Source organism: Penaeus chinensis, chromosome 12 (assembly GCF_019202785.1).
Source record: "Penaeus chinensis breed Huanghai No. 1 chromosome 12, ASM1920278v2, whole genome shotgun sequence".
Lineage (NCBI taxonomy): Eukaryota > Metazoa > Arthropoda > Malacostraca > Decapoda > Penaeidae > Penaeus > Penaeus chinensis.
In genome coordinates this window covers 5,743,160-5,755,659 of record NC_061830.1, presented here as the reverse complement: position 1 = coordinate 5,755,659, position 12,500 = coordinate 5,743,160, and the positions used below count along the sequence as shown (strand labels likewise).

Below are 12,500 nucleotides of genomic sequence, written 5' to 3'. Positions count from 1 at the left end.
GATTTGAATTGGCGGGAAAAGCGTATTTTTTACAAGTGCTATGAATATCGATGGTGTTATTTTTATTATAAACATTATAATTATTATAATGTTTTTTAACGTAAGTAACAGCAAAATAAGATAACGTAAAATATTTTATAAATCAAAGAAAAGGGTGAACGGGAGAGACAGGCAGTACTCGTAACTGGCTCATTGGTGACTTAGTACAAGTGTAGCCATCTATGTGTAAAAACGATCAAACAAGTACTCACAGTGGGCATAGCTCGTCTGTACATGTCGTACCTGTCGGCAAGGGGTTAACTAAGTTGACAGAAGCAATATTTTTATAGAAAAATTAGTTTAGCATATAAAGTAAAATAGGTAAAAATTCATGTACAGACTATAACTTTTGATAGAATGAATCCTACTGATGCATTATATCTGTATTTTCTGTAATATGTGACATTCCATTATCATTATTTCTTTTTCTTCCAGTTTGAGATGTTAACAGGTGCACTACCATTCCAAGGAGCTAACAGGAAAGAGACCATGACCCTAATTTTGAAAGCGAAGCTGGGAATGCCACCGTACCTGAGTCCAGAGGCCCAGTCTCTCCTCCGGGCGCTCTTCAAGAGAAATCCGGCAAACAGATTAGGTGCAGGTGCGTGAGGATTCAGTTTCTTCTCTCAGACAGAAGAGAAATAAAAGGATGATTCTCTTCTCTCTTGGAGTCAGATGATCATCAAGATCGCCATTGGTCGCCGCCAGATATGAGTTATTGATGTGATGTTGGCAGAATGAGGTGTAATTCTCATTTTTTGAAGTCAGGAGTTCCAGAGAGGAATCAGGACAGGGAATGGATATTGAATATGTTTAGCCTGAAGGAATTGTGATGGCAGTACTTCCTTGGAGATGGATAGAAAAATTTGGATAGTTTTTGAATGAGATAGAATCCTGTAAATACTTTTAATCTTATAAAACCAGAGCACGAAAATACATTCACATTAGGTGTCAAAATACATCCCTGTAACTGGTTTTTGCCTTCGTTTGTAATTCTGTGCACAATTTGAGTCAGTCAATATAATTTTTATATCTGAAATAACCACTTCTAGAATGTGACAAGAATTTCCAAAGTAATGAAAGCATTTATTCCAAAATGTAGCATTCTAGATACAATTTGTTATCTCTGCTTATCTTTAGAATATGGTGCCTAAGCTCATCAGTTTTTCTTTATTTGTGATTTTTTTTAAACAAAGCATATTTTATTTTTCTCTGTATGCCTGTATCTTACAAGTTATTTGTTGACCACTCCATTGCTCTTTTGATATTTACTATAAGCTTCATTATTTTCTTAAGTAGACTGAACCATTATACAGATATTCTGTTTTTTGTTTAGTTTCAGGGGATTGATATATGTTTATATTTCACTCTGTTGTTGTCTATGATTTTTATGAACCTAATAAGATCAAGTACATAATGGCAAAAGTAAATGATGATTATATTAATGACATTTATAATAAAAATCCCCAAACTCCTTTTCTCAAACTAGTATCAATGCCTCAAAAAACAAAACATATATATTCACTGAACTGGCTGTAAGTAGATTACATCTTCAAAGGAAATGAATCCCTAGGAAGCTTTAGAGTGGTAATGAAATAGGTTTAGGCCAAGACCAAGGATATGAATATGTACAGGGGCATGAATTCCGCGATGTTGTTTTACATTAACAGAATGATTTATCCTTGCCCTACGAGGAAAATTGATGGTGGCTATCATCTCTTATTGATCTTGGACTTGTGATATATTTGTTATCATTATCACTTTTTGTTAATTTATCTTCATATGCCTTCTTTCTGCAGGTCCGGAGGGAGTGGAGGAACTGAAGCGTCATCCCTTCTTTGCGTCCATTGACTGGGTCAAATTATATAATAAGGATTGTGAACCACCTTTCAAACCTGCAGTCTCAAAAGCAGATGATACATTCTACTTTGATCAAGAATTCACCACAAGGACACCTAGAGGTTTGTGATGTGGATTTTTTGTGTGAATTTTCGTGGCTTTTCATTGTTTCTTTCCTGTTTCTTTCTTTGGTGTATATATATTTTTTTGTTGGTTCTTTGGTTGATATAGGGGAAATAATATTTTTATTTTTTAATGGAGAAGTATTGGTTTACTGGTAATACTGATTAAGTTCCACACACTTTAGTTGTCCACTTTGTACCCTCTATGCAAGAAATTAGTGGTTATTTAAGAGATATAAACCTCCACCTATTCTTCAGAAATGAACTTGTTTGAACTTGGCCAGAAATTATTTCATATTTAAATTCAGATACTTTATTCTTATTGTTGTAGTAGTTACTTAAAGTTCAAAATTGATGAACAAGTTTTTGAAACAAATACTAAACTGAATATTTTGTTTGTTACAAGAGCTGTGTTCCTGATGTCTATGTTGTTGCTGAACAAATTTATTAGAGTGATTATCTAGTTAATCAGTTCCTGTATTAGAGCAATTGCATGTTAATTTTTTGAAGGATTTAAAGGAATCATACTGGATTCTTAACGCTCCATCTATGTAGTTGTTTTACCTTTTTTGCTAAATTTGTTGCTGAATGTTTATAGCTTCTGTTAGTATGACCATGGTACCTTATCTTTTGAAATGGAAATAGAGATTAACCTTATTAATTTAGAGAGGAAGGGAAATGTTTATTGGATTTGGTATTTATGTTCTTGTTTTGGGAAATCTAGAGATGAGTATTCTGTTGTCCATCATAGCATACTTTTAGATATGGTCAGCATGTAGGAAGATGCCATGGTCATCCACTGTTGTGTACGTCAAGTTCAGGCAGTAAGCTAGTTAACTTTATCGCTGACATGTTATTTTTTTGATTAGAGAGGTTTAAAAAAAAATATATTTCTAAACAGACACTTATTATTAGAATTGAATATAGGTTGATTATTTAATGGCATGTAAAATATTAAAGCATAACAACTTGCAGTGCCATATATGGACAGATGAACAAATGTCTAAAACATTCTTCATATCCCACAGACTCACCAGGAGTGCCACCTAGTGCCAATGCTCACCAGTTGTTCAAAGGATTCAGTTTTGTGGCACCGTTCTTATTAGAAGATCAGTTAGATGGTATAGAAATGATACAGTCACATGCTATAGAAAAATCATCACCTCTAAGCAAGGTTTGTAAAATTCGATAATATTTCTCTATAGTTATTGCTAATGTTTGCATATTTATTGATTTATGAATTGATCGAGATATTTATCTTTTTTTATGAATTATTGTTGTTATTATTTATTTATTTGTTTATTTTTGAAGTGTGCCAGAAAGATCCATATGAAGGTCTAGAAAAGTAAAAACAGATCTAGTTATCATTCTGTCCTTTTGCGAGTGTTATATCGATCATACTGATTTTTTTTATTATTTGCACAGAGATTATCTGGAGTTAAACCCAATAGCATTCATGACGAGTACCTTCTGTGCGAGGAAATCGGCCGGGGAAGCTACAGCGTGTGCCGGCGCTGCATGCACCGCTCCACCAGGATAGAGTACGCCGTCAAAGTCATTCCCAAGAAGACCAGAGATTGCCAGGAGGAGATCGAGATACTCTACAGATACGGGCATCATCCCAACATTATATCCTTAAGAGATGTGAGTTGAGGTGTTTTTCTTCTTCCTTCTTTTCTTGTTTTTTTCTCTCTTTCTTTCTTTCTTGTCTGTTTTGGGGCATGTCACGGGGTTACATGTGTGAGTCAAAATTTTGTTGTGCAATTGGGGCATGTCATGAACATTGTTATAGCATTTATATCCCTGAGAAGTGCAGTTTGAGTTTTGTTAGCAATTTGCAATCTTTAGCATCAAAGTCTGATATCAGTCATTGTTAGATTATTTAGAATGTAAAAGTTATATTGAAATACATATCTTAAGACATCTGTTTTTCCTTGAAAATGTTAGGTATTTTCTGAAATTCTTTGTAAGAAATATGTATTCAAGTTCACATAAGAACTGAATTAGATTGGTTTGGGATAAGGCTTCTGTACATTTTATGTAATTTTTGTCACTGAGGCATCAGGTGTTATTTTTTCAAGGAAATTTGTTTTAACTGTAGATTCCTAACCGTCAAGTTGAAACGTTTCTTTATGCTTTTTTAAAAAAAATTGTCGAGGCTTTTTGTGTGTTCTAGTTTAGTGTAGATTCATGCAATTTTCCCTATCAGATAAATATTAAGAAATAATTTTAATTTACAGTTTTTATGATGATCGTCAAGCTGTTTTTGATTTGGCAGAATTATTAATAAATTAGTCATTAATTGATTACTATTCAGTAAATCTTTCTTTATGTTTTTTTTTTATATGTTATATCTTTATTCAGCATCTTATGGTATTAAAGTATGGTAGGCTTTGATAACATATTATTTATAGAAGAGGCAGCTCTCGGAAAGCAGATGAGGTTTATGCTCCAAGTGTTGAGGAAATTGATATTGTAAACTAGAATTGTTTTCCATATAATATTTCCTTCCCATTTTTTCTAACTTTCATTAGATTTTGACATACTCTTAGTTTTTTTATTTATACTGTATGAATATACATTACTTTTTTTCATCCTGTTTCGGGCTCAATTTGTATTCATAGGCATACTTTAAGGAACACACTGGTACCGGGAACATGCGATATTTACCAAGGTCTTTTTTTTTCATTAATTTTGCTCGCACTTAGCTGGCTTCACAAGTGCTTAGTTGCCAAGGAGTCTGTGACAAAACCTGTCTGATCTAACATTTAGCCTATGCTTTGAATTATTGAGGATTTTTTTTCATATTGTTAATGTAATTATTAATTATAAATTATTATCTTCATGATGATTATTGTTATCATATTTATTTATATAATGATCATCATTATCAATTAATGAAACAATAATGTAAGTAAGGAAAATTTTCTTTAATTCATTATGAAAATTTCAGGACTTTGGTAACAGGTTAGTTTAAGTAGGGTCAGTAGTTGACGTCTTGGTGACTATGGCCTTGTGAAGCCATCTATGTGTAAACAAAGTTAATAAAACAAAACCACAGTACACATCCACTCCCTGCTTTATTGAGTTAAGAATGTGGTTCTTGGATAGTCAACTTTACTTATAAATATGTATTAGGAAGCAAATTCAGCTTGATAAACTAAGCTTTGGTTATTGTTTATAAATGTGTATATATATATATATATATATATATATATATATATATATATATATATTTTCTATTTTATTTGTTCATTTATTTATTTATTTGTATGGACGTGAACATGTGCTTGGGGATAAGCCTTTTGTTGTTATTACAGCTTCAGTAGCCCAGATGAAAATTTTTTAAGGGATTGCTCAACTGTATTTATACTTTTTGTGAAGTTAAAATCAAGTTCTTATAACAGAACATGATTTTTATCTAATGACAATTTAAGTATGATTGTGATTTTATGATTTATTTTTCATATTCTTCTGATTTGCAAGACTTGAATATTCATGTATTTTTTGATAGATACTCATGATTACGATTTCATGTATTTATTTTAAATGTACCACCAGGTATATGAAGATGACTCGCATGTGTACCTGGTAATGGAGATGATGACTGGGGGGGAGCTCTTAGACAAAATCCTTCGCCAGAAGTTCTTCTCTGAAAGGGAAGCCTCAGCCGTGTTGCTGACTCTAACCCGCGCCGTCCAGTACCTGCACCAGAATGGGGTGAGTTGCCTTCTGTGTCCCGTAGATTTAGGGTTTCAAAATCTAATAGATGGAAGTCTTAGAGAGGATGGTTCAGGCAGTTGTTTTGATATGGGTATTTTTGTTTCGTAGGCTGATAGATGCAGGTTTTAAGGACTGTTGCTTGTTTCAGAGGCTCATAAATATAAGTTTTCAGAACGGTAATATGTAAAATTTTATAGATTGGTGTAAGTTTCATAGCTTGGACAGTATGGGCATAGAAGAAATAATAGCACTGCTATAAAAGATGGTCACTGAGATGCTATTCATTTTACAACCTTTCTATAAAAAAGAATTGTCAGATTTGCTTCAACCATTGTTTAGGTTTTTAGGTAATGTACTTCCATTTGGTCTTCTGCTAAGAAGTCGAGGACACTTTTAATCGCATTTATAACCAGGATCATAGAAAACTATATGATGAAATGGTTTATTTATATTTTTTATCTCATGTAATCATAAAAGTCCTTGCTGTATATATATGTTTGTATAAATTTAGTAGATGATTTTAATAATGGTATGGAGTAATTAAATTAATGATTAACAAGGTTATTTATGACTTTTTACCTTAATCTCATATTGATAGTGATTATTAGCTGATTTCTCAGAATTCTAAACAATATTATACCTTTTTAAATACAGAAAGGAAAATTTTAAAAAAGGTCTTCATGAATATTATCCTACTATATTAATAATGGCAAATGGTTAAAGTTTTCACAGTGTATTTAATGTCATAATTTTTTTGTTCCAGGTTGTGCACAGGGACCTAAAACCCTCAAATATAATGTATGCAGACATCTCAGGAAGTCCAGAATCCTTAAGGATATGTGACTTTGGATTTGCAAAGCAGCTCCGTGCAGAGAATGGCCTGCTCATGACACCCTGTTATACTGCAAACTTTGTGGCTCCAGAGGTATTAAAAAAGCAAGGATATGATGCAGCCTGCGATATATGGAGTTTGGGAGTCCTTCTCTACACAATGTTGGCTGGGTAAGTAGCTCTTTTCATTATTAGTTTCCCATTTTTGCAAGAAATTAAGATGTTATTGCAGTGCCAGTATACATTATTGTTAATTTGAGGTATGTCTTGTCGGGAGGGCAGAGTGATGGGAATAGATTCAGGCCTGGTTATTTGTCTTTTAACATGCAAGCTTGTGAATTGCTAAACTCATACGGCTGTTTTGGAAAGCAGTCTATTACTGTCTCATCTTTGTAAAAGCATCAAAGAACCACAATGATTTAAATGATCAAGGTCCTCTCACTGAATGAAAATGATTTTAAAGCAGAGCCTCAATTTATGTGAAGGGGGAGTGAAGGTGAGCAAGAATGATCACCCGTCTTAAATGGCCAGGCCTGAGATTCCTGTGTGACTGGGATAGAATGAGCTGAATTGGTGGGATACCTGAAAAGATGAATTGCCTTTGAAAATCATACGATGTTTGTGTGTGGACAAAAACATTGAATTGTCTCTTTAAAATCCCTGAATGTGAAAACCTTGTATTGGGTTACTTGAATTGAAGACATTGATATTCACATTATCTTTGATGCCACATTTAGGCCTTATTGATCTTGTGGTGATTATGTTTTTAATACTTTGGATAGAGTGTTGAAGGATAGGTATAACAGGCGAATTTGCTGTTGGTGTCGTATATAAAGGCATAAAGATTGCTGTTGTGGTGTGGTGGGTGCATTCACCGGCTTTTCAATTTGATTGAGTCTTAGACTTCCTTTCTCTTTGCTCAAAAAATCTGTTTTTTCTTCTTTCCTTCTCTCTTTCCCTAGTTCCCTTTCTTCGTTCGTTCGTTCGTTCATTTGTTCCTTCCTTCTTTCCTTCCTTCCTTCCTTCCTTCCTTCTTTTCTTCCTTCCTTCCTTCTTTCTTCCTTCCTTCCTTCCTTCTTCCTTCCTTCCTTCCTTCCTTCCTTCCTTCCTTCCTTCCTCTTTTCTACCTTTCTTCTTTTCTACCTTCCTTCCTTCCTTCCTTCCTTCCTTCCTTCCTTCCTTCCTTCCTTCCTTCCTTCCTTCCTTCCTTCCTTCCTTTCTACCTTCCTTCCTTCCTTCCTTTTCTACCTTCCTTCCTTCCTTCCTTCCTTCCTTCCTTCCTTCCTTCCTTCCTTCCTTCCTTCCTTCCTTCCTTCCTTCCTTCCTTCTTTTCTGCCTTCCATCTTTTCTACCTTCCTTCTTTTGCTCCTTCCTATGTTTCCTTCTTTCCATCCTCCCTTCTTGCTTCTCTCTTCCCTCCATCCTTCCTATCTTCTTTCCTTGCTTCCTATCCCCTTCCTCTGCCTTTGTTCCATCCTCCTCCCTCCTACCCTCATCCTCCCTCCTACCCTCTTCCTCCCTATCTTCCATCCTCTCCCTTCCCCCCGCTCTCCCCGTCCTCATCTCCCCGTCCCCCTCCCCACGCCCCCCTCCCCACCTCCCCCTCCCCCGTCCCCCTTTCCCCGTCCCCCTTTCCCCGTCCCCCTTTCCCCGTCCCCCTTTCCCCGTCCCCCTCTCCCCGTCCCCCTCTCCCCGTCCCCCTCTCCCCGTCCCCCTCTCCGCCCCCTTCCATCTGACTCTTTCATAATCTCTCGCTTCCCCATCCCCCATTCCATCCCCTCCCCATCCCCCTCCATCCGCTTCCTTCCCTACTCCCCCCCCCCCTTCCCACTCCCTTTCATCCACCCACCTCCCTGAACCCCCTCCCACCCCCGCCCACCCCCGCCCACCCCCGCCCACCCCCGCCCACCCCCGCATCCTCGATCGCCTCTCGCTGCGCCATGATCCAGGTGCACCCGTTGACCTCACGCCCTTTCGCTGCTGGGTGGCTGGATGGCCCGCCCGCGCCCCCCACAGCACAGCTTCCTCTTACTACAGCTCATCCTTTTTCTCTTCCTCTTCCTCTTCCTATTCCTATTCCTCTTCCTATTCCTATTCCTCTTCCTCCTTTTTTCTCTTTCTCTTCTTCATTCGCTTCCTCCTCCTCCTCCTCCTCTTCCTCCTCTTCCTCCTCCTCCTCCTCCTCCTCCTCCTCCTCCTCTTCCTCCTCTTCCTCCTACTCCTCCTCTTCCTCCTCCTCCTCCTCCTCCTCCTCCTCCTCCTCCTCCTCCTCCTCCTCCTCCTCCTCCTCCTCCTCCTCCTCCTCCTCCTCCTCCTCCTCCTCCTCCTCCTCCTCCTCCTCCTCCTCCTCCTCCTCCTCCTCCTCCTCCGCCTCCTCCTCCGCCTCCTCCTCCGCCTCCTCCTCCGCCTCCGCCTCCTCCTCCTCTCCTCCTCCTCTTCCTCCTCCTCTTCCTCCTCCTCTTCCTCCTCCTCTTCCTCCTCCTCTTCCTCCTCCTCTTCCTCCTCCTCTTCCTCCTCCTCTTCCTCCTCCTCTTCCTCCTCCTCTTCCTCCTCCTCTCCTCCTCCTCCTCCTCCTCCTCCTCCTCCTCCTCCTCCTCCTCCTCCTCCTCCTCCTCCTCCTCCTCCTCCTCCTCCCAGCTGTCTATGGGGCGATTAAGGGTGGTGGAGAGGAGGAGGAAGAAGAAGAAGAAGAAGAAGAAGAAGAAGAAGAAGAAGAAGAAGAAGAAGAAGAAGAAGAAGAAGAAGAAGAAGAAGAAGAAGAAGAAGAAGAAGAAGAAGAAGAAGAAGAAGAAGAAAAAAAGAGAATTAGGTTGAGCTAAAGGTATTAGGTGTGTGTTTGTGTGTTTATTGAGAGGGTGGAAAATAAAGGAGGGAGAGGAAAAGGATGAGGATGAAAGAGTAGGAAGAGGGAAGAAGGAAGGAGGAGGGCGAGAAGAGGGCAGTTAGACACCGTAGATACTGTAGATGAAAGGACACAGAGGAGGGGGAAGGAATTAGGAAGACGAGAAGAGATAATCGTGGGTGGGGCCGTAAGAAATCCCGATTATTGGAAATTGAAGGAGAAAGAGGAGGAGGATGAAAGAGGAGAGCGGGGAGAGGGGAGAGGAGAGAGGGAAGGGGAGGGGAGGGGAGGGGGCAGATATATAACTGGTCTGCTGTTTTCCCTCTTGGTGGGGGGAGTGGGGGGATAGAGGGGTAGGATTAGGATTAAGTGAGCGGACGGTTGCAACATCAGTCGGAGGGAGAGAGGAAGGAGAGGGAGGAAAGGAAGGAAAGGGAGAGAGAGAGAGGAAGAGAGAGGGAGAGCGTGTGTGTGTGTGAGTGAGAGAACGTGAGAGGGGCGAAACATCGTTGTATGCTATTAATAATATTTCCTGTATAGGTGAAAGAGGAGAGGATGGAAGAGAAAAGGGTAAAAAAAAAGAAAAAGGAACGGGGAACTATTTCCTGGTGTTCTGGATGCTCGGCACACCTTGGTAAACAGGTGTACATAGTGGGGAGGGGAGGGGACGGGAGGCGAGGAGAGGGGTCTTTGGAGGGGTGGGGGGTGGAGGGGAGGGGTGTGGAGGAGAGGGGTCTTTGGAGGGGTGAGGGGGGTGGAGGGGAGGGGGGAGGGTGGAGGGGAGGGGGGAGGGTGGGGAGAAGAGGGGAGGTTAGTTTTATCTTGGGATTTGTTCAGTGTGTTATGTTATTTCTTTGTTGGTGCTGTTTGTTGTCCCTGGTTTTGTTCTTGCAAGTTATTTAATGTTATTACACTATAGGTAATGTTTATTTTGATATATCCTATTTTGTTTTACTTTTGCTTCTCTTTTAATTCCGTGTCCCTAATAGTTTGGCTATATTCACGGGCACCGGTATTGCTTTGTTGTTTTTGTCTGTTCCCTTTTTTATAACTTGAGCAGCAGAACAGTGCGGACGGATATTGGGAATGGCAGGGATGGGAAGGAGGCGGAAGGAGGAAAGGGGAATGAGGAGAGAAGAGGAAAGGGGAAGTAAGAGAGAAGGAAATGCGTGTTTAAGAAAGATGAAGGATTAAGGAAAGAGGTAGACTGGAAGAAGAGGAAGAAGAGCGATAGTAGACGAAATGTGAATAGAAGAAAGGAATAGAAAATAAAGGAAGGAAAAAAGAGAGAAAATGCTGAATTGGAGTAGGGAAAAGAGAAAGAATAGAGGGAGGAAAGAATAGAGGGAGAATAGAATAGAGAGGCATGAGAGAGAAAGTAAAAGGAATGGAGGAAGAGAAAAGGAGAATGGATGAGAAAAAAAGGAAGAAGGAATAGGCGAAAAGAAGGAAAGGTTGAGAGAGAAAGGAGGTAGGAATAAAGGGAGATAAGAAGGAAGAACTAAGAGGTGAGGGAGAAAGAAGGAATAGAGGGAGAAAAGAGGTGAGGGAGAAAAAGAGGGAAGGAATGGGGGAGAAAGGAGAAGAAATAGAGGGAGAGAAGAAGGAAGGGTGTAAGAGAGAAAGAAGGTTGGAAGACACGAAGGAAGGGAAAAGGAGGAACACGGCAAAGTTTTCCCGGGAACGAGCCTTGCAGACGCAGCTGTTTGTCTGGAAGATGCCAGGTGGATCACCCCCTCCCCCTTCTCCCCCTCCCCTCCTACTCCCCCTACTCCCCCTCCCCCCAGTGTCTTTTCAGGCTCCGGAGACCATCTCCCCAATCCCTATCCCCCTCTCTCGCCCCCACCCTCCCTTTCCCTCCCCATCCCCCTCTCCTTGCCCCACCTCACCTCTCCTTTTCCAGTCTGGCTCCTCTCCCTTTTGCTTCTCCCCCCCCCCCTCTTCCCTCTCCTTTTGCCTCTACTGTTCTTTGAGCTCCTTTCCTTTATTCCATCCATTCCGCTTTCAGCTCATCTGTTTGGTTTCTTTCCTTTTCGAGCTTCCTGTTCACGCTCCTTCCCTTCTGCTTTCTTCCTTATCTCCTTACCTATTTCCCCTTTTCGTCATCCCTATTCCTGTCCCTTTCCTTTCTCGTCCATCCGTCTCCTTGCTCACCCTGCCTCCCCCTCTCCCTCTTCCTTCCCCTCTCCCTCTCCCTCTCCCTCTCCCTCTCCCTCTCCCTCTCCCTCTCCCTCTCCCTCTCCCTCTCCCTCTCCCTCTCCCTCTCCCTCTCCCTCTCCCTCCCTTCATTTTTCATCCATCCCCCTCCTCCTTTTCCCTTCATTTCTCATCCATCTCCCACTTGTTTCATGTACCACGTCTCTCACCCATCTCGCCTCTCGTCTCTCATTCATCATCCTTCTTCCCGTATCCCTCTCCCGTTTCCCCTTATATCTCATCCGTCTCCCTTTCTCCTCGTCTTTTATCCATCCCCCTCCTATTATCTGTGTCCCTCCCTCCTCATCCATCTCCCTCTCCCCTCATCCATCTCCCCCTTTCACGCTTCCTTTCCTTTCCCACTCTTCTACCTGACCTCCCCCTCTCCTCGTCCATCACTTTCTCTCACGCTCTCCGCCTTCCCACCCATCTCTCGAGAGGCCTTTGGATAGACCGTGCCGGACCCGAACTATTCCCGAATCCGTCCCGCACACGCACACGCACACGCACACGCACACGCACATGCACACGCACACGCACACGCACACGCACACGCACACGCACACGCACACGCACACGCACACGCACACGCACACGCACATGCACACGCACACGCACACGCACACGCACACGCACACGCACACACACACGCACACGCACACACACACGCACCACCCGCAAGTATCCGATCCCGTCTCTCCCGGATCGGCGGCTATCCTGGACCTGCAACTATCCCGGATCGGCGGCTATCTTGTATCCGCGTCGATCTCGGATTCGGTTGGATACAGATCCTTCTGGAGGGATGGGGGTGGGGTGGGGGGTGGGGGGGTTGGGGGGGGGGAGGGTGAAGGGTAAAAACAAAAGGCAATTACGTCAGGTGGGATTTATGTTGTGTCTTCGACTGAGGC

General features: G+C 41.4%; 1 protein-coding gene across 4 annotated transcripts in view; it reads left to right on the top strand.

Moving 5' to 3' along the window:
* LOC125031078 (ribosomal protein S6 kinase alpha-2-like) overlaps window positions 1–12,500 on the top strand; it is a 92,717-nt gene that overhangs the window by 62,657 nt on the left and 17,560 nt on the right. For 3 of the 4 annotated variants that reach the window (XM_047621549.1, XM_047621550.1, XM_047621552.1), the window contains 6 exons: window positions 475–640; window positions 1,839–2,000; window positions 3,029–3,174; window positions 3,426–3,644; window positions 5,562–5,720; window positions 6,487–6,725. In XM_047621549.1, coding sequence (XP_047477505.1) covers window positions 475–640; window positions 1,839–2,000; window positions 3,029–3,174; window positions 3,426–3,644; window positions 5,562–5,720; window positions 6,487–6,725 — 1,091 coding nt within the window. The remainder of the gene's footprint in view (window positions 1–474; window positions 641–1,838; window positions 2,001–3,028; window positions 3,175–3,425; window positions 3,645–5,561; window positions 5,721–6,486; window positions 6,726–12,500) is intronic. The other variant, XM_047621551.1, reaches the window with a different exon arrangement.